Raw genomic sequence first — 22981 nt, 5'->3', positions numbered from 1 at the left:
CTCAATATCTACTGGCATCATAAAGATCAGATCAGAAATTAATGAAAAAGAAATGAAGGAAACAATAGCAAAGATCAATAAAACTAAAAGCTGGTTCTTTGAGAAGATAAACAAAATTGATAAACCATTAGCCAGACTCATCAAGAAAAAAAGGGAGAAGACTCAAATCAACAGAATTAGAAATGAAAAAGGAGAGGTAACAACTGACACTGCAGAAACACAAAGGATCGTAAGAGATTGCTACAAGCAACTCTATGTCAATAAAATAGACAACCTGGAAGAAATGGAAAAACTCTTATAAAAGCACAACCTTCCGAGACTGAACCAGGAAGAAATAGAAAATATAAACAGACCAATCAGAAGTAATGAAATTGAAACTATGATTAAAAATCTTCCAAAAAACAAAAGCCCAGGACCAGATGGCTTCACAGGTGAATTCTATCAAACATTTAGAGAAAAGCTAACACCTATCCTTCTCAAACTCTTCCAAAATATAGCAGAGGGAGGAACACTCCCAAACTCATTCTGGGGGGCCCCTATCACCCTGATACCAAAACTAGATAAAAGATGTCACAAAAAAAGAAAACTACAGGCCAATATCACTGATGAACATAGATGCAAAAATCCTCAATAAAATACCAGCAAACAGAATCCAACAGCACATTAAAAGTATCATACACCATGATCAAGTGGGGTTTATTCCAGGAATTCAAGGATTCTTCAATATACACAAATCAATCACAGTGATACACCATATTAACAAACTAAAGGATAAAACCCATAGGACAATCTCAATAGATGCAGAAAAAGCTTTTGACAAAATTCAACACCCATTTATGATAAAAACTCTCCAGAAAGTAGGTGTAGAGGGAACTTACCTCAACATAATAAAGGCCATATATGACAAACCCACAGCCAACATTTTTCTCAATGGTGAAAAACTGAAACCATTTCCTCTAAGATCAGGAAAAGACAAGGTTACCCATTCTTCCTGCTATTATTTAAGACAGTTTTGGAAGTTTTAGCTACAGCAATCAGACAAGAAAAAGAAATAAAAGGAATCCAAATCAGAAAAGAAGTAAAGCTGTCAGTGTTTGCAGATGACATGATACTATACATAGAGAATCCTAAAGATGCTACCAGAAAACTACTAGAGCTAATCAATGAATTTGGTAAAGTAGCAGGATACAAAATTAATGCACAGAAATCTCTTGCATTCCTATACACTAATGATGAAAAACCTGAAAGAGAAATTAAGGAAACACTCCCCATTACCATTACAACAAAAAGAATAAAATAGCTGGAATAAACCTACTTAAGGAGACAAAAGACCTGTACGCAGAAAACTAAGACACTGATGAAAGAAATTAAAGATGATACAAACAGATGGAGAGATATATACCATGTTCTCGGATTAGAAGAATCAACATTGTGAAAATGACTACACTACCCAAAACAATCTACAGATTTCATGAAATCCCTATCAAACTACCAATGGCATTTTTCACAGAACTAGAACAAAAAATTTCACAATTTGTATGGAAACACAAAAAACCCCAAATAGCCAAAGCAATCTTGAGAAAGAAAAACGGAGCTGGAGCAATCAGGCTCCCTGACTTCAGACTTTACTACAAAGCTACAGTAATCAAGACACTATGGTACTGGCACAAAAACAGAAATATAGATCAATGGAACAGAATAGAAAGCCCAGAGATAAACCCACACACATATGGTCACCTTATCTTTGATGAAGGAAGCAAGAATATACAATGGAAAAAAGACAGCTTCTTCAATAAAGTGGTACTGGGAAAACTGGACAGCTACATGTAAAAGAATGATATTAGAACACTCCCTTATACCATACACAAAAATAAACTCAAAATGGATTGAAGACCTAAATGTAAGGCCAGACACTATCAAACTCTTAGAGGAAAACATAGGCAGGACACTCTATGACATAAATCACAGCAAGATCCTTTTTGACCCACCTCCTAGAGAAATGGAAATAAAAACAAAAATAAACAAATGGGACCTAATGAAACTTAAAAGCTTTTGCACAGCAAAGGAAACCATAAACAAGATGAAAAGACAACCCTCAGAATGGGAGAAAATATTTGCAAATGAAGCAACTGACAAAGGATTAATCTCCAAAATATATAAACAGCTCAGGCAGCCCAATATCAAAAAAACAAACAACTCAATCCAAAAATGGGCAGAAGATCTAAACAGACATTTCTCCAAAGAAGATATACAGATTGCCAACAAACACATGACAGGATGTTCAATATCACTAATCATTAGAGAAATGCAAATCAAAACTACAATGAGGTATCACCTCACATCAGGCAGAATGGCCATCATCAAAAAATCTACAAACAATAAATGCTGGAGAGGGTGTGGAGAAAAGGGAACCCTCTTGCACTGTTGGTGGGAATGTAAATTGATACAGCCACTATGGAGAACAGTATCGAGGTCCCTTAAAAAAACTAAAAATATAACTAACATAGGACCCAGCAATACCACTACTGGGCATATACCCTGAGAAAACCATAATTCAAAAAGAGTCATGTAGCACAATGTTCATTGCAGGACTATTTACAGTAGCCAGGTCATGGAAGCAACCTAAGTGTCCATCGACAGATGAATGGATAAAGAAGATGTGGCACATATATACAATGGAATATTACTCAGCCATAAAAAGAAATGAAATTGATTTACGTGTAGTGAGGTGGATGGACCTAGAGTCTGTCATACAGAGTGAAGTAAGTCAGAAAGAGAAAAACAAATACCGTATGCTAACATATATATATGGAATCGAAAAAAAAGTGGTTCTGAGGAACCTAGGGGCAGGACAGGAATAAAGACGCAGATGTAGAGAATGGACTTGAGGATGTGGGGAGGGGGAAGGGTAAGCTGGGATGAAGTGAGAGAGTAGCAATGACGTATATACACAACCAAATGTAAAATAGGTAGCTAGTGGGAAGAAGCTGCATTGCACAGCAAGATCAGCTCAGTGTTTTGTGACCACCTAGAGGGGTGGGATAGGGAGGGTGGGAGGGAGACTCAAGAGGGAGGGCATATGGGGATATATGTATACATCTAGCTGATTCACTCTGTTATACAGCAGAAAGTAACACACCATTTTAAAGAAATTATACTCCAATAAAGATGTTCAAAACAAATTTCTACTGGAAGAGAAGCATGAAAAACGTTTTTCCAATCTGAGATAGTTAATAAGTGGTAATGATAAAGGTATACACAGGGCCCTAGGAGAGCACTGAGAATAGGCACCCTACTCAACTTACTGGTGGATGCAAAAGCTTTTTCTACCATAACTGCTTCTACAGCAAGGTGATTTAGGCTCAAAAAGGCTAGCAACAGAAGCGGGAATGCTGGTGGTTACAGGTGTATTATTATGCATCTCTTAGGATCTATATTTTTTCAGATAACCTATTATATTTCCATCTTTATAGCTAAAGAATTTAAAAATAGTAATTGTACATTAAAAAGACCCAGTTTTATGTCACAGATGTAAGGCTATCACTTTTTAAAATAAAGAGGTAGCTTAGCTTGAATTATGACATTTTTTATCAAAGACATTGTTCTCTAAATCACTAGAAAGCACACAAATTTGGAAACTTGTAATTCTAGGCCGGAAATAAGCCAACATTTATTAAGTAGTTACTGTATGACAGGCATGGTAATAACTACCTTACGGACAGTATTAAAGAAAGAAAATTTCTAGAGCTTGCCATATAAAACTTTACATATATAAATTTGGCATAAGTTATATGTGAAAAATCTTGATATAAATGTTACACTGAGATAACAGTTAGCATTTTTTACTCAATTTAGTATTCCCTCTGAAAATGCGTATTTATAACACATATGTTTGGTATGTTACCAAAAATTAAATTTTTTGCCATTACTAGGGAAATGATCATATATTTGGTGAGCCTGGCTTATTATTATGGAATATAAGGATTATGAAATAAAAACAAATTTGTGAAATTATACGGTTTTAATTTTAAGAGTATAGAGATAGAATTTAGATAGAATCAGGATTGGTAGTTTTTCTAGTTGTTCTGCCCTACTATACCTTTAGCGAGTTCACTTTTACCTATCATTAAGGCCTATGTGTTAAGCACACAGTTGACCGTTGAACAACGTGGGGGTTAGGGGCACCAACCCTGCCTAGCAGTTGGAAATCCACGTATAACTTTACAGTTGGCCATCTGCTTCTGTGGTTCCACATCCTTGGATTCAGCCAACAGTGGATTGTGAAGTACTGTAGTCTGAATTTATTGAAAAAAATTCAGATATAAGCGGACCTTGCAGTTCAAACCTGTGTTGTTCAAGGTTCAACTGTACTGTCCTCTAGTAAACTTTCTGTGTCTACCTCAGTCCAGGAGATGGCCATCTTAGGTATTTCCATTTTACCCTGTGCTTCTCCCACCACTACACTAATCACACTCTTATAATCACCTTGCCTGTCACTTGTCTGTCCCTCCCCTAACACTGTAAGCCCTGACAGAAAAGACTGTTTTGATCACAGTTGTATCCTCAGGATTTAGCCTGGCCCTTGATAGGTGCTGAAAAAGTATTTCTTGGATGTATATTTCCTTCAGGTCTTTTCTCTATGGGGACGCACACACACACACACACACACACACACACACACACACACACACACTTTATATTAAATCATGCTGCTTTCTAGTAGCTAGGTTTTTAAAAAATCCATAAGATGAATACCTTTTTTCATTGATTAATCTCCTATAGCATAATTTTTAATGGCTGCAGAGTATTCTACTGTATAGATGTATCATAATTAAAATAACCAATGTCCTGTTGTACATCAGGGTTCTTTCCAATTTTTCACAATTCAGAATAATGTTTGATTAAGATCACTGTAGCCATCTCTTTACATATTACTACAATCATCACTGGGAGGGAGCATAACTTAGTGATTAAGGGCACAAGCTTTAGCAATAGAATGTCTTGGTTCAAATTCCAGCTCTACTACTTAATTAGCTGTGTGATGTCAGAAGTTTCTTAACTTCTCTGTGCCTTAGCTTCTTCATCTGTAAAATGTTGAGAATTAACAGCTTTGACCTAGGATTCTTATAAAGAATAAAGTCGTTATTACATGAAAATCATTAAGGTAATATCTGACAGATGTAAACACTTAATATGAGTAAGCCATATAAAAGTGAGCACAGTAGGGGCTTCCCTGGTGGTGCAGTGGTTGAGAGTCCGCCTGCCGATGCAGGGGACACGGGTTCGTGCCCCGGTCCAGGAAGAACCCACATGCCGCGGAGCGGCTAGGCCCGTGAGCCATGGCCACTGAGCCTGCGCGTCCGGAGCCTGTGCTCCGCAACGGGAAAGGCCACAACAGTGAGAGGCCCGCGTACCGCAAAAAAAAATAAATAAATAAAAGTGAGCACAGTAAGAATGCTAGGTGGAATGCTTTCCCCCTGGCAAACTTCTTCAAGACCCATTTCAAGTATCATCACTTCTTATTTATTTATTTTTAATTAACTAATTAATTTATTTATTTTTGGCTGTTTGGGTCTTTGTTGCTGCTCATGGGCTTTCTCTAGTTGCAGCGAGCAGGGGCTAATCTTTGTTGCAGTGCGCGGGCTTCTCACTGTGGTGGCTTCTCTTGTTGCAGAGCACGGGCTCTAGGCACGTGGGCTTTAGTAGTTGTGGCACATGAGCTCAGCAGTTGTGGCTCACGGGCTCTAGAGTGCAGGCTCAGTAGTTGTGGTGCACAGGCTTAGTTGCTCTGCGGCATGTGCGATCTTCCGGGACCAGGGCTCGGGCCCATTTCCCCTGCATTGGCAGGCGGATTCTTAACCACTGTACCACCAGGAAAGTCCCACTTCTTGTTTTAAAAATTTTTGTTGGAGTATAGCTGATTTACAATGTTGTGTTAGTTTCTGCTGTACAGTGAAGTGAATCAGTTATGCATATATACATAACCACTCTTTTTCAGATTCTTTTCCCATATAGGTCATTACACAGTATTGAGTAGAGCTCCCTATAAGTATCGTCACTTCTGTTGAGACCTCTCTGAGCTACCACCCTCCCTGAATCATTTTCCCCTCTGTGCCCAAATTATAACTAGTTAGAACAGGGATCATAATCAATGTTATTTCATGATATTTTGTTTTCATGGATGATTCCCTCCTCGAAGGAGGGCAGTGTATTTTATCCATTTTTTTATTCCTACAATCTAGCATAATAGTTGGCACATTAGTGATTTAGTAAATGCTTACTGAATAAACAAATTCACCCTTGAAGCATGATTTTTAAAAGCTACCTAGTATTATATGTCCTCCGTTCTATACCACAGAAAAGATATTTAAATGAAGACCAAGGGCAGCCTTGAAGGAGAAACAGTCACAAAGTTAAGGGCTGACTATGTATGAGTCTATGTTTTCTTAAATGCTTATTTTGCACAGTTTATCTCATTACCTCTTATCCTAGCAGGGTTGGACTTACTCATGTTCATTTTAGCTTAAAGACTGTTCTGCTCACTCATAATAATTTCCTGTTATGGAAAATAGACTCTACCTCCTTTTTAATTTTCAAAAAAATTATCTTAGTATTACTTATCTTGTGATAGATTTAAAAAAAACTTATCTCAAAATACTTTTTTTTTTCCTGAGGAAAAATTTCTATGTTGACAAAGGTACAAAAACTGGTGATAACAGAAAAGGGTAGAAAACAGTTTCATGGAATGCTGAAGAAAGTCTGGAAGTAAGATTGTATTGAGCAGCTATTAACTATATAGAATAAATATGCTGCAGAGTATTAGTACTGCATAATATTATACATACGTAGATTATAGGCCAATTGAAAGCATTATTCTCTTAAATTCCAGCTTTAGTTTTACTCCCTACTTTTATAATGGGATTAAATAGGCTGCTTGCAAGGAAATGAGCCTGCTAACCCTGGGAGCAAGGATGCCTACTCTTAGGTATTTCTAGACAACATTCCTGTATTCAAGTCTAGATTACATAACCTAGGAAGTCCTTTCCTCTTCCTCAATGCACAGATTCTATATGATTCCATCAAACACTTAAACCTGACAATAAAATGCTTTTGCATCAAAAAAAAATGCTTTTGCATCTAATAACTTGTTCTTTCACTTATTTATTTTAAGAATTTGGCCATTCTAATAGTAAAACCTCTCTCATCTCTGTTGGTTTATTTATCTGTAATCCACTATCTTTTATTACTATTGCTGCAAATATGGTTAGGAGGAATTCTTGTAAACAGGTCTTGGTTAAAGTACTGAATATGAATATCTTCAGCAAAAATGTGTATAGTACATTTATAGATAAGCAATATGCAAAAATATAGTTAAAACTTTTCAGGAAGATTCTCATTAGATCATAATATACGTGAAACCTTGAAAAACCTAATACTATCATTTCAGGGCTAACTCTTACTTTTCACTGTATAATAATAAATGTATCTAACACAGAACAATAGATACCTCAATATTTACACATTGGTATGAAAACATCGAAGTTGGGATATCTTATACAAATCTTGTCCAAAAAGTTAGGAAACTGATATGTTAATGCATCTCCTCCTTAAAAAGAGGTGGTTTTCTCCAGCTTCGAATACAATACCTTATACTTTTGTACTTCTTGCCAAAAGAGCACCCCATTTTCCAATAAATCTCCTTTTAGAGCCACAAACCGTTGAAACTGTCTTGCGGTAATTGGATTCAATAATGCTTTACGGAAAGCAATGATTTCACAAGATGACGATATCCACTTACTCTCCACAGGCTGTCCAAATCAGAGAATACAGAAAATTAGCTGTATTCTAAAAGTTAATAATAAAGTCATTTATTAGGCTGAAAATTACCAACTTCTATCTCCTTTATTTTTGGCTGTTGAAATTTACAGCATGGATAAATAGAATTTGGCAGCTTTCCTCTGTTCTCCCTTTTGTCTCCTTTGTATTTTTATGGCATCAGTTTTTTAAGAGGCGGAGAGAAAAAGAAATGATTGGATGACTTAGAACATATGAGTACATTAAGAATGTTAACAATCATTACAGTTTGGGACTATGGTGAAAAGCTACACTTTGGCGTACAGTATGAGTTCTGTGCTTAAACAGAACAAAGTAATCATAATGTTATAATTATACATTATTATTTTATAATTATATATATTATATGTTATACATTAATATATAATTTTCCTGTCTTTTAAAAAGTCAAAACAGTTGAACATTTAAGATATTTTTCAAAAATTTTAGAAAAAATTACCAATTAATCTTATTAATTTAAATAGGAAATTTACTGTGGAGCTTCACCATAATTCTATCCTAGAAAGATCATGGTTTTTTTTGGCCACGCTGTGCTGCTTGTGGGATTTTAGTTTCCTGACCAGGGATTGAACCTGGGCCACAGCAGTGAAAGTGCTGAGTCCTAACCACTGGACCGTCACGGAATTCCCAAAAGATCATGTTTTTAGGCAAGACATCTTTATATTATTTTAATAATAAATTACTATTAATAATTAATAACCAGAGGAAATAATTATCAGTGCATATTTTTAATAATAAACTTTCTCTGGCCCAGGATTCACTTTACACAACAAAAAAGCCATGTTGTTTTACTAATGCTTAAAGGTATTACTTATTTTATCTTCACAATTCTGAAGTATACGATGTCTACTTTTTTTACCTTGTCCATTTTAGATCACATATTCATCCTCTTTTAGCCTCTCAGATTAAGAAAAATAATAGATTTTATTGAATTTACTGAATAGATTTTTTTTCATTTGATAAATTTATTGAAGGGCCCCAAATCTGAGTTTAGCCTACAACCATGAAAGGAAGCATCACTCTAAAGGTAATATTTTAGATGAACTCAGGAATTATAGTAACAATCAATGACAAATATCCATTGCACACAATAAATATCCATTACTGACAATGCATAAAATAAGTTTCTTGAAACAAATCATATGTGACCAATAATATAAGTGTTTTAAGAGAGTTATGTAAAAAGTCTATGGGAATGCAAAGGAAGGAGTAACTAATTCTGCCTGGAGGAGTAAGAGCTTTACAGAGAAGGGCTTTGAGGATGACATCTGAGTTGGAAACTGAAAAGCGAAGGCAACTCCAGGCACTCTAGATGAATGGCGGTGCTTTTACCCCAGATAAAGTGAATAGATGTCTATCACTATTTTAGTGAGGCACATGTGGTGTTCCAAGGACAAAAAGTTAAGACCATCACCAGATGGTCCATATTAAAATTATAGCCCTATAAATAGGAACAACTATGTATTAGACTGGGATGTTTATTTAAAACCCACTCATCAAATAATGTTTTAAGACCTGCTTCTTAAGATGCTAAAACTTAGTAATTTAACTAAAACCCGTAATTTAACTAAACAGAAAATACCATAATGTATAATGTACGATAATATGACATATAAGCCCATTCTATTTAGTATTTTTAAAAAATACATAGCAAAGGACAAATATAAGAACAGTTTGTTTCCTTTCAAGAGGAAAATACAGGAAAAAAGCATCCTATCAGATACATACACTCCTCTAACAGTCGAATAGATTTTTATCTTTGTTAGGTTGTAGGGGGTCACCTGGGTCTAGTTTGACATTTTATCAAGACCTATAGAAGGACGAATACACATACATTTGTAGGCTCAAAAAGACTGTGTTTATCATGCTTGTTAAGAAGCAAAACAGGCAATTTCTAGGAAGGTATCATATTGTAGTGGTTTAAATAAGCGCCAAAATGATAGCTATCTTAATTCCTTTAAAGTTAAAATGTAATTCTAAATAAAGAGGATTAATGTAAGATAATTTAAGTTGCTGATTCTGCTGCATACTCCCCATTCTTTTTGTGTAAACCACTCCCAATAATAAATAAACTACCATATGCTGGAATGATCAGCCTGTCTCAATAAATCCATCACAAGCAAAACAACTAAAAATACACATTTAAAGTCCAATCACACACTTCTAGGGTTGAGCAGGCTAAGGGACTCTTTAAGAAGAGGGCTCTAGTAGAATCACACTTCCCTGCAGATTCCATTAGCTAGTTAAGAACAGTGTCAGCATCTGGTGGCTTAGAAAAAAGCATTATCTACAATGAGGGTCTCTGTACAAGAAGAGGAAGAAAAACAATACTTTGACAGTGGAACTTACAAGAGGAAGAACATAACAAACAAATATTACTTGCCTTCCAGACTCCAATTTTCCTTTCATGCCTCTGTAGTAAAAGTTCTTCAGCTATGTCTCTCACCTGTACCTAGAAGCAAACCAATGATTTTTATCGGAGTTATTCAGAATGTCTACAGTATTGAAATCATTTACTGATTTAACAGCTTTAAAAAATGAGGTAAAGGTCAGTGTGAATAAGAGAAAGAACAGGAGAAAGAGGATAAGACTTAGAAATGGAAGCCCTGTCCATGTCCCCGGGCAAGTCACTCAAATTCTCTTAACAGTCTCCTCATCTGCAAAATGGAGATAATAATACCTGAGTGTATTGCCCCAAAGGTAGACAACAGTTTCACTTGGGCCCCATAGAAACTGAAGCTGGAAGGATGATTAGGACTTCCCAAATTTTTGTGTATTTTCTAGCCATGACTAATTTTAGATGAGCACAAAAGTTACTCAACACAGGGAGGTATTACAGTAGATATTTCTTGAGGTTATTGCCTATTCACAATATTTTCCCTTTTTTGGGAACCACTCCTGCCAAATCTGTGCTATGTGACTCTACCTCCCTGTCTATAGCAGGTAGATCCAGGAGCTGACCCAGACAGACAGGGACTAGAATCACTGCTGCTGAGTCTTTTGGTAGCCACAGCCTGGAGAAAAGATCTGAGAATGCTTCTTGCTGGGTTCCCAGGGCTGTCCTGGCCCCTGGCCTTTGTAAAGCTTGGGTGTCAACTCTTCCCCTAAATGTGTGAGATGCTCCAGCATCATTTTATTAAAAATTCTTGATCTTCCTTCTCTTCTGTCTTTGGCTTTAAGGTTGCCAGAATCAGTGAATGTTGCTGGCCACACACAGAATTGCTAAGTTAGGAAGGAGCTGTAAATTACAATAAAGTTATTGTGGTAAACGTAGTGAGAAAACATGGTAAACAATATTAATGAGCCAAATATCTTTCTACTTGGCTTTGGATAGACAATTAGAGTTAGCCTGAAGAAAGGAAATGAGGAAATCTGAGTTGTCCCAAAGCTTACTTCCAGGAACTTTTTGCCTAAAACAAGTCAGGTCTTCTTCCCCATACTATAAGTTCTATGTTCCCACTGTACTGTGTTCTCCATAACTTAAGGTGTTAAGAAGACTAAGGATATTTCCAGATAAGTAAGACTCAAAGTGTTTGATAAAATAAATATGGAGGGCAGCTTTTTTACATTCTTCCTGATCAATACTAATGGCATGTGCTTTACACACTGAAGTCCAAAATTACATGCTCTCTACTCCTTGTGTTCTTTTTGTAAAGATCAGGTTTGCCTGTTTTTAGGTGTGATAATGACATTTAAAATTATTGAAGTAATACATGCTTCTTATAAAATAAAAACTAAACAAAGCAAAACAACAACAAAAACCCTACTTTACAAAGTAAAAATCCTTCACACTCCCATACCCATTCCCAGGAGGCAGATCTTTTCTTTCATCTTTGTTCATAAATATAAATATAGACAGACAGAGAGAAGGAGAAAGAGAAATGCAAAAATAGACAGATATACAGATATAAGTACATATAATGGGATTATCTTCTATGTATTGTTCTGCATCCTGCTTGTTTCACTCAATAAATAACATCTTTCATTATCAGTATAAGTGGAAATCTCATTTTTATAATCTCATTTTATATGGAAAACTGCATAGTTATCCATAGTATGGAATTCTTATAATTCATTTAACTATTCCCCTTTGTACATCCTTGCCCATTTATATGAAGACTCAATAATAATAATGTAAAAGATAATAACTATATTAATAGACAGTATGTGAGTGTTTGCTGTGTACCAGGCACCACGCTAAGAAACTACACATATATCATTTCGTTTCCTCTTCATAACAATCTTATGAAGATATTACTCTTATTATCTCCATTTCTTTTCCAAATGAGAAAACTAAGGTTATAAAACTTACTGTTGTACAATTAGTATGTGGCAGTGTTGAGATTAAAACTTGGGAAGTCTGACTTCCTGCTCTTAACCACTATGCCATAGAAGTACAGTGGCTGAGTCAACAGGCTTTCACATTTGAGGCTTTGAGAGGTGCTGTCAGTTGCTATCCCAAGATTATACTAATTTACATACCTTTATCTTTTGACGTGCTGCAAACTGTTCACTTGCAAGAAACAATGGCAACCACACATTTTCTAGCCTATTTAGGACATGCTTCTGAATTTCAATTAGAACAGCTGCATCAAGCTGCTCATGGAGAATCTTTCCCCAGCCACCACTTAAATGCATTATCTAAGAAAATAAAAATGAAACAGAAACAACAAACTTCTGTTTAGGTAAAGAAATGCTAATAGTCATTAATTTATTCATTCACCCCAAGACTATTTGCTGAGCACCTGATAGGTGCCAGAATTTTCATTTTCTGTAAAATAGCTCCTGGCTTTACTCTGTACAGTAAAGACAGATAACTTCCCTAACATCAAACAGAGAATTGTGGTTTATGTGATGGTTGTTTTAGATGTATGATTTTGCTTATAATAATATATTTCAAAGAACACAGGGATTTCTATCCTGTGTGACAACTGCAGTGCCATTTTTTTCTCCATGGCTTCAGTTTCTTCAACTGTAAAATAAGGGCATTAGACTTTTAGTTTTCTAAGGTCTCTTCTAGGTCTAATATTCTATGAATCTCTGATTCTACTCAAATGGACTTGTTTGAGAAGGCATTTTCTTTTGTGTCTGAGAAAAATAAGGCGTTAATTAGCTAAGAGACAACCTTGACTCAGACATTATAAATATGCATATTACCAATAAACATTGGGTTGGAGATGGTGGAATGATGGTGGTGGTAGCAATGTAGGGCTGTTCCAACAACTTCAAAGAAGAAAACAGAGATAGCAGGAAGTAGAAAAAGGCCAGGTTATACAGACAATAGTCTCTGACTTGCACAGGTGGCCCTTTTATAAGACAATTTCTCTGTGGCCAAAATCTTCCTTCTATATAATTACTGGCTTCCATGATACTAATGGCCATAAAAATTAATTAATTAAAAAACAATACTAATGGCCAATTCCTACTATAAATCATCCTGTTTCTGCATATATACCACTCAAAATTGGTGAGTTTTTTGTACACAGAAAAAATTGGACTCCTCATTGGAGTCTTAGCTCTCCTTTGATTAATAAGATTAAATTAATCCTAATAATAATATTGTTTTATATAAAAAAGAGAAACTCTCTCAGCCATCCTTTAATAATATTAAAAATAATACGGTTTCTGTATAAAAATAAGAAGAAAAGAGAATAAGAGAAAAGACTACTTTGCTAATCAAACTGCAAATTGGCCACACAACTAGGATTAGAACTAGCATGGTCTGTATAAAACATAAGGCGATGCAGAAATCCTTAAGTATAAAATAGGTAAATAAAAATAAAAGTGAAGACAAAGATGAGGAAGAAGGGTCATTTGGAAAACTCCTCTATAGTAAGCACAATCATTTACTATGACAGCAATGGATGACTTTTAATTCTCAGCAAGTTTTACTATGGAAGGTTCACACAGTAGCATCAGATACCATGAAACCTCACACAATGTAGCACAAGCCAAATAGAAAACAAATGCTTTCCATGTGTTTATTTCATACTTATGCTTACTGAGATACTCCCAGCCACTTTTGCTAATACATCCCAGATTTTTATCTCAGGGAACTAATGGCAAGACATTTTTGTTAAAGTTGCTTAATTCTAGAATTTCTTCTCCCTCTTACTCCCAAGGACTTTTGTTTATTTTCCCCCCAAAGATCTAGATTTTTAATTTGGTATGCCCTACTTGTGAATAGCTCTGAATTTTTCTTTAATTTACTGAATTAATCTGAGATTTGTATTTTACAAATGTATGCCATCAGGGTACACATCCTTTTAAACTACGAAAATAAAGAACTCAAATGCTACAAATTTGATCTAGCAAACTTCTAATATTAGCAAACTTCAGGTTAAATAAATTATAACACTTAATTTTATATTTCAAAGGCATTAAAATTGAGCCATATCTCATGTGATCAATTACATGAACACTCAAAAGCACTGTTGAATCCCAATCTGACATTTTTGCTGTAAATAATGACACCGTCTAGTTATTAGTAAGTTGTGATTAAAGCCATATGATCTTGGCTCAACAAAATGGAAAATCTATGTTCCTGGTCAATAAAAATTGTTTTGGGAGACAGTACAATGGCAAACAGGATTTTTCAAAAATCAGTTATGTCTGGAGTAATTTCAGGCAAGAGAAGAACAGAAAAGAGGTAGAGATGGGGTTTAATGGCTGATAATGGCTGTTTTTCTGCTTTTGAAAGGTGCAAGGACTTTGTCCTCCTTGTTTACCACTTATCCTGAGCACCTAGAACAGCGTCTGGCATATCACAGGCACCCATATTTGCTGAATGAATGGGTGAGTGGATGAATGAAAGTTATTTTTATTCCATAGATTACTTTAAAAATAACACAGTTTTAATAATATATAATACTTGAGTGAACTTTAAGGCATCTGTAGAGGGACTTCCCTGGTGGTCCAATGGTTAAGACTCCACATTCCCAATGCAGGGGGCCAGGGATCGACCCCCGGTCAGGGAACTACAGCCCACATACTGCAACTAAGAGTTCGCATGGCTCAACTAAAGATCCCACATGCCGCAAGTAAAGACTCAGCATGCTGCAACTGAGACCTGGTGCAGCCAAATAAATAAATAAATAAATGAATAAATAAATTTTTTAAATAAGTAAATAAAGGAAAGCAGCCTTTATTTAAAAAAACACATTTGTAGATAATTATGAATACCTAAAAAAAAAGATGTCAAAAGTGTCTAACATATAAGTCATAAAAGCAAAAGAAAAAAGAAGACGTTGAGATTGTTGGCAAAAAGAAATAAATTACTAGTTTTCATACTTAAATGTAGAAAATACGTCTCCATATTGATACCTGGTCCTGTTGATATAGAGAAGCTGGACTGTTGGGTCCAAAGAAATATTTTTTATTAAGGTACTTGTTTTTAATGTACATAGATTTTGCCTCCCTTCGCTTTCGATCTCTGTAAGTTATTCTTCGGAACTGTTCAATGTCTGTCCAGCACATAAGGTCCATGCTAAAATGAAAAAGTACAGCCCTTCTTATTTATTTCTTTCAATTCTATTAAACACCAAACAAGTTGTTGTTTTGACAGAATTTAGAAAGTGCTGTATTGAGCAGTTAGTACAACCGATTAGACCATGGAACTAATGAGTATGATATTATTAATATTATTATTAATACTGTCTTATCCTGGCTAAATATATGAATGAATACAAGGAGTGCTGGGATCAGAGAAGAATCTACCACCATACTGGTAGGGTGGGTCTCAGAGTTCTTCCATTAATGATGAACTAGTATTATCAATTTCAAATATGGCAAAATTTCCACCTATTGCATGTCTATTTGGCAACCTGCTAAATTTAGAATAATTATCATCACAAAGGGGAACTATATAGGTGAAATTTGGCTCCCAGGTCTAACCTGTTTTTGTTAACTTGGGAGAAAATTATTGGAAAAAATATGATTAACACTTCAGTTTATATTAGATAAATGTGTCATAAGGTACCAAGATTCTATGCAAAACTATAATGTTTCATTTATGTATTAACTAATGAAAATCACAAAATAGTAGAGTAATTTCAATAGCTTAGTAAAATATAAAAGAGAAACTTCTCAGAAAGAGTCATTAGAGCACCTGTTTAGAAAAATGCAAAAGAAAGAAACATCAGAATAGGCAAAAATATAACGTACTGGTGTTTTAATTTAGCCAATGGTAAAAGTATCAACAAATATTGTTTGACCACTTAAAATAACATTTTGGAGGCTGTTATCAAAATGCAATTCCCAACAAAAGGTTATCCGTACAGGTTTCATTAATCTTTACTGAAATGGGTAAAATCTAGCACCAAACCATTTTTATCATATGTTGAATCAAAACAAGTATCTAACAGTTTAGAAGAATATTTTAAGACAGAAATAAATTTTAAAATGGTTATGTTCCTCACCTTGAAGAATGAGCCTCAAGAAACTGATGGAAATGTTCAAACTCCAGTTTGTTGTTAAGCAGATCATTAAAATTAAAATGCCTATATTCTGCAGGAACATTATTCCAGTATTCTGTTTGTTTAGAGACATGAGGAAGTGGTGAAATACCAGATCCAATTTCACAAGTAGTGTCCTAGTGAAATAACACTTTTCATAAAAATCTCTTAAATACAACAAATTATTTTCCAAATTTAAAGAGAAACTGAAATAAAAATTAACTATTAGGCCAATGGCATTTATCAGTCCAATGGTAGAACTGGGTAAAGAATCTAGAATCTGGTTCTAACTCACATCAAATTCTGTTCTGTTCCTTTCCATTCCATTCCCTTCTTTTCAAGAACATTAGTAAGTATTTACTATACACTTGCTTATAAAATATTAATTTTATTATTTTTGTTGGTACAGAAGTAATATGTCTTTCGTAATAAAAAGAAAACAAAAAGCAGACATTGTACTACCATTCAGAGATAACCACCACGAACATTTTTATGTGTATCCTTTTAGTCTTTTTTGTACACACATGTAGTTTATTACAAACGGAAACAGGACTATACAACCATGTATGGTTTTTGGTTCTTTTTCTTAACGATATATCATGAACATAAAACATTAGTTTGTCTATAAAAGTTTTTTATGTTATAGAGTAGTAAAAGATACTTTAGATGTAATCTTTTTCATATAACAGTTAATTGTTAGGTATTTTTAATACCTCTGATGTTTTGCAAACTGTTTACAAGTCCTTCAGGGCAAAGAGCTAGAGAGGCTTATTCTTCAGAAATCCTTCCTATGTAACTCCCTATATAATTAATTCACCTCCCTATTTGTTTTTGAAAAGCATCAGACCATGAGATAAACTACCTATATTTAAAAAATCAATTTTTGATAGGTATAAGTATTATGAATAGTATTATAACTTTAAAAAAATTTAAAGATACTTTATGAATTTTTATGTATCCTTTCCAGATATTAATTAATAGAATTTCAAATAAAGAATTTCATGGCAATAACATGAAGGTTACATTTAAAAAACAGCTTTACTGTCTGTGTAAAACTTTATTGCAAAAGAATAAAGATTTCAGATAGGTACAAAGTAGAAAATTAAAAAATCACCTGAAACCTTACCACTCAGAGCTAACTATTTTTAATATTTTGATGAACATTTTTCCAGACAGCCCTCTTTGCATATATGTATACACCTAGGAATGCATGTATAATTTTAGTTGAATAGGATTAACCGATACCAGTGTTTTTGTTCCCCACATTTTTATAAAATAATATGTTGGGGGCATTTTCAATGTCAATAAATATGAATAAATATGAATCTGTCATTTCTAAGTAGATACACACATTTAATCTTATGGCCTTATGGATCTATCGTGGTTTACTTAGCCAATCACAAATTTGCAAATAACACTTTAATATCCTAGTCAATCCTATGATATTTTTATTGACCCTGTTAAAGCCTTTCCATATTTTTTCTTTATTATTTTGCTTACTGCTATCACACAACACTTCTTTTTCTGTTTGGAAAACTCAGTTTAATTCTTTTGTGAGTTGAACAAATAGCACTGCTGCCATACAGAAAATAACCAGTAACATTCAAAGGAATATAATGTGGCTTGAAGGCTCTTAGCTAAGGCAAACGTGTATCTTGGCTCCCTATGCTACTTCAACTGCTTTATTTTTCTGGCTTTTTTGTTAAATGTGTCAAAAAAATGTGATACCTGTCAAATGCAGCATGTTGGGCAAAGAAGCAGCAGAAAATGAAACTGCCTGACCCCTACTTTATCAATACATGATTTCCTCAATATATGATTCCTACTCCCCCCCGCTCCCCCCCAATATATGCAGTGATAATCCTTTCTAGGTTAAAATCTTTGTTTTTCTAAGTAGAGAGTTTCTTACCTCAGCTTTCTTGGAAACTGTCTCTTTATGCAAAGCCTGTAGCTTTCTGAAGTACGTGGAATTTAGCTGTCGAGTTTCCTCCACCAGCTCCACCTATAATAACACAATAATAAAGTTTGTAACATCAGAAGAATGTGCATTATGAAAAAGTGGGGAAAGCATGCACAATTTGCCAATAACAGTGGGCTAAAAAAACAAATACACTTGCCAATAAAGTAATTTAGTTTGGAGGCAGAAGCAAGAAGACCCACATAGTGAAAAACATTAGCTACAGGGCTTCCCAGGTGGCGCAGTGGTTGAGAGTCCGCCTGCCAATGCAGGAGGCACGGGATCGTGGCCTGGTCTGGGAAGATACCACATGCTGCAGAGTGGCTAGGCCCGTGAGCCATGGCCACTGAGCCTGTGCGTCCAGAGCCTGTGCTCCGCAACGGGAGAGGCCACAACAGTGAGAGGCCTGCGTACCGCAAAAAACAAACAAACAAAAAAAAACATTAGCTACAATTGCTATAGGTGCAAGGTTAGGTTGTTTTTTTGAGATGTTTCCTGTTTCTTAAGGTAGGACTGCATTGCTATCAACTTCCCTCTTAGAACTGCTTTTGCTGCATCCCGTAGGTTTTGGGTCGTCACGTTTTCATTGTCATTTGTTTCTAGGTATTTTTTCAGTTCCTCTTTGATTTCTTCAGTAATCTCTTGGTTATTAAGTAGTGTATCGTTTAGCCTCCATGTGTTTGTATTTTTTACAGATCTTTTCCTGTAATTGATATCTAGTCTCACAGCATTGTGGTCGGAAAAGATACTTGATAAAATTTCAATTTTTTTAAATTTACCAAGGCTTGATTTGTGACCCAAGATACGATCTATCCTGGAGAATGTTCCATGAGCACTTGAGAAAAACGTGTATTCTGTTGTTTTTGGATGGAATGTCCTATAAATATCAATTAAGTCCATTTTGTTTAATGTATCATTTAAAGCTTGTGTTTCCTTATTTATTTTCATTTTGGATGATCTGTCCATTGGTGAAGTGGGGTGTTAAAGTCCCCTATTATGATTGTGTTACTGTCAATTTCCCCTTTTGTGGTTGTTAGTATTTGCCTTATGTATTGAGGCGCTCCTATGTTGGGTGCATAAATATTTACAATTGTTATACCTTCTTCTTGGATCGATCCCTTCATCATTATGTAGTATCCTTCTTTGTCTCTTGTAATAGTCTTTATTTTAAAGTCTATTTTGTCTGATATGAGAATTGCTACTCCAGCTTTCTTTTGAATTCCACTGGCATGGAATATCGTTTTCCATCCCCTCACTTTCAGTCTGTATGTGTCCCTAGGTCTGAAGTGGGTCTCTTGTAGACAGCATATATATGGGTCTTGTTCTTGTATCCATTCAGCCAGTCTATGACTTTTGGTGGGAGGATTTAATCCATTTACTTTTTTTTTTTTTCTTTTGCAGTACGCGGGCCTTTCACTGTTGTGGCCTCTCCCGTTGCGGAGCACAGGCTCCGGACGTGCAGGCTCAGCGGCCATGGCTCACGGGCCTAGCCACTCTGCGGCATGTGGGATCTTCCCAGACGGGGGCACGAACCCGTGTCCCCCACATCAGCAGGCAGACTCTCAACCACTGCACTACTAGGGAAGCCCAATCCATTTCATTTAAGGTAATTATTGATATGTACGTTCCTATTCCTATTTTCTTAATTGTTTTGGGTTTCTTATTGTAGGTCTTTTCCTTCTCTTGTGTTTCTTGCCTAGAGAAGGTTCTTTAGCATTTGTTGTAAAGCTGGTTTGGTGGTACTGAGCAGAAGGAAAGAGATCATAAAGATTAGATCAGAAATAAATGAAAAAGAAATGAAGGAAACAACAGCAAAGATCAATAAAATTAAAAGCTGGTTCTTTGAGAAGATAAACAAAATTGATAAACCATTAGCCAGACTCATCAAGAAAAAAAGGGAGAAGACTCAAATCAACAGAATTAGAAATGAAAAAGGAGAAGTAACAACTGACACTGCAGAAATACAAAGGATCATGAGAGATTACTACAAGCAACTATATGCCAATAAAATGGAAAACCTGGAAGAAATGGAAAAATTCTTAGAAATGCACAACCTTGCCGAGACAGAACGAGGAAGAAATATTAAATATGAACAGACCGATCACAAGCAATTGAAATTGCAAGCAATTGAAATTGAAACTGTGATTAAAAATATCCCAACAAACAAAAGCCCAGGACCAGATGGCTTCACAGGCGAATTCTATCAAACATTTAGAGAAGAGCTAACACCTATCCTTCTCAAACTCTTCCAAAATATAGCAGAGGGAGGAACACTCCCAAACTCATTCTACAAGGCCACCATCACCCTGATACCAAAACCAGACAAAGATTTCACAAAGAGAGAAAGCTACAGGCCAATATCACTGATGGACATAGATGGAAAAATCCTCAACAAAATAATAGCAAACAGAATCCAACAGCACATTAAAAGGATCATACACTATGATCAAGTGGGGTTTCTCCCAGGAATTCAAGGATTCTTCAATATACACAAATCAATCACTGTGATACACCATATTAACAAACTGAAGGATAAAACCCATAGGACAATCTCAATAGATGCAGAGAAGGCTTTTGACAAAATTCAACACCCATTTATGACGAAAACCCTGCAGAAAGTAGGCACAGAGGGAAATTTCCTCAACATAATAAAGGTCATATATGAAAAACCCACAGCCAACATCATCCTCAAAGGTGAAACCATTTCCTCTAAGATCAGGAACAAGACACGGTTGCCCACTCTCACCACTATTATTCAACAAAGTTTTGGAAGTTTTAGCCACAGCAATCAGAGAAGAAAAAGAAATAAAAAGAATCCAAATCGGAAAAGAAGAAATAAAGCTGTCAGTGTTTGCAGATGACATGATACTACACATAGAGAATCCTAAAGATGCTACCAGAAAACTACTAGAGCTAATCAATGAATTTGGTAAAGTAGCAGGATACAATATTAATGCAAAGAAATCTCTGGCATTCCTATATACTAATGATGAAAAATCTGAAAGTGAAATTAAGAGAACACTCCCATTTACCATGGCAACAAAAAGAATAAAATATCTAGGAATAAACCTACCTAGGGAGACAAAAGACCTGTATGCAGAAAATTATAAGACACTGATGAAAGAAATTAAAGATGATACAAATAGATGGAGAGATATACCATGTTCTTGGATGGGAAGAATCAACATTGTGAAAATGACTCTACTACCCAAAATAATCCACAGATTCAATGCAATCCCTATCAAACTACCAATGGCATTTTTCACAGAACTAGAACAAAAAATTTCACAATTTGTATGGAAACACAAAAGACGAAAAATGGAGCTGGAGGAATCAGGCTCCCTGACTTCAGACTATAATACAAAGCTACAGTAATCAAGACAGTATGGTACTGGAGCAAAAACAGAAATACAGATCAATGGAAAAGGATAGAAAGCCTACGGATAAACCCATGCACATATCGTCACCTTATCTTTGATAAAGGAGGCAAAAATATACAGTGGAGAAAAGACAGCCTCTTCAGTAAGTGGTGCTGGGAAAACTGGACAGCTACATGTAAAAGAATGAAATTAGAACACTCCCTAACACCATACACAAAAATAAACTCAAAATGGATTAAAGACCTAAATGTAAGGCCAGAGACTATAAACTCTTAGAGGAAAACATAGGCAGAACACTCTATGACATAAATCATAGCAAGATCCTTTTTGACCCACCTCCTAGAGAAATGGAAATACAAACAAAACAAAAAAAAAAACAAATGGGACCTAATGAAACTTCAAAGCTTTTGCACAGCAAAGGAAACCATAATCAAGACCAAAAGACAACCCTCAGAATGGGAGAAAATATTTGCAAATGAAGCAACTGACAAAGGATTAATCTCCAAAATTTACAAGCAGCTCATGCAGCTCAATAACAAAAAAAACAAAGAACCCAATCCAAAAATGGGCAGAAGACCTAAACAGACAATTCTCCAAAGAAGATAAACAGATTGCCAACAAACACATGAAACAATGCTCAACACCATTAATCATTAGAGAAATGCAAATCAAAACTCTAATGAGATATCATCTCACACTGGTCAGAACGGCCATCATCAAAAAATCTATAAACAGGGCTTCCCTGGTGGCGCAGTGGTTGACAGTCTGCCTGCTGATGCAGGGGACACGGGTTCGTGCCCCTGTCCGGGAAGATCCCACATGCCGTGGAACAGCTAGGCCCGTGAGCCATGGCCGCTGAGCCTGCGTGTCTGGAGCCTGTGCTCTGCAACAGGAGAGGCCACAACAGTGAGAGGCCCGCATACCGCAAAGAAAAAAAAATCTAGAAAAAATAAATGCTGGAGAGGGTGTGGAGAAAAGGGAACACTCTTGCACTGTTGGTGGGAATGTAAACTGATAGAGCCACTATAGAGAACAGTATGAAGGTTCCTTAAAAATCTAAAAATAGAACTACCATATGACCCAGCAATCCCACTACTGGGCATATACCCTGAGAAAACCATAATTCAAAAAGAGTCATGTACCAAAATGTTCATTGTAGCACTATTTACAAGAGCCAGGACATGGAAGCAACCTAAGTGTCCATCGTCAGATGAATGGATAAAGAAGATGTGGCACATATATACAATGGAATATTACTCAGCCATAAAAAGAAACGAAATTGAGATATCTGTAGTGAGGTGGATGGACCTAGAGTCTGTCATTCAGAGTGAAGTAAG

At 35.6% G+C, this 22981-nt stretch overlaps 1 protein-coding gene across 1 annotated transcript in view; it reads right to left on the bottom strand.

Moving 5' to 3' along the window:
- RGS22 (regulator of G protein signaling 22) overlaps positions 1–22981 on the bottom strand; it is a 172967-nt gene that overhangs the window by 38149 nt on the left and 111837 nt on the right. Inside the window, exons 16-21 of the mRNA XM_029222809.1 lie at positions 18217–18309; positions 16272–16444; positions 15178–15340; positions 12337–12495; positions 10238–10306; positions 7647–7808 (exon numbers count right to left, since the gene is read on the bottom strand). Of these exons, the coding sequence (XP_029078642.1) occupies positions 7647–7808; positions 10238–10306; positions 12337–12495; positions 15178–15340; positions 16272–16444; positions 18217–18309 (819 nt within the window). The remainder of the gene's footprint in view (positions 1–7646; positions 7809–10237; positions 10307–12336; positions 12496–15177; positions 15341–16271; positions 16445–18216; positions 18310–22981) is intronic.

The sequence above is a fragment of the Monodon monoceros genome, unplaced genomic scaffold, assembly GCF_005190385.1.
Source record: "Monodon monoceros isolate NGI ecotype Baffin Bay Population unplaced genomic scaffold, NGI_Narwhal_1 Super_Scaffold_14, whole genome shotgun sequence".
Lineage (NCBI taxonomy): Eukaryota > Metazoa > Chordata > Mammalia > Artiodactyla > Monodontidae > Monodon > Monodon monoceros.
The sequence above is the reverse complement of the archived record's forward strand: the minus strand, read 5'-3'. Positions and strand labels throughout refer to the sequence as shown.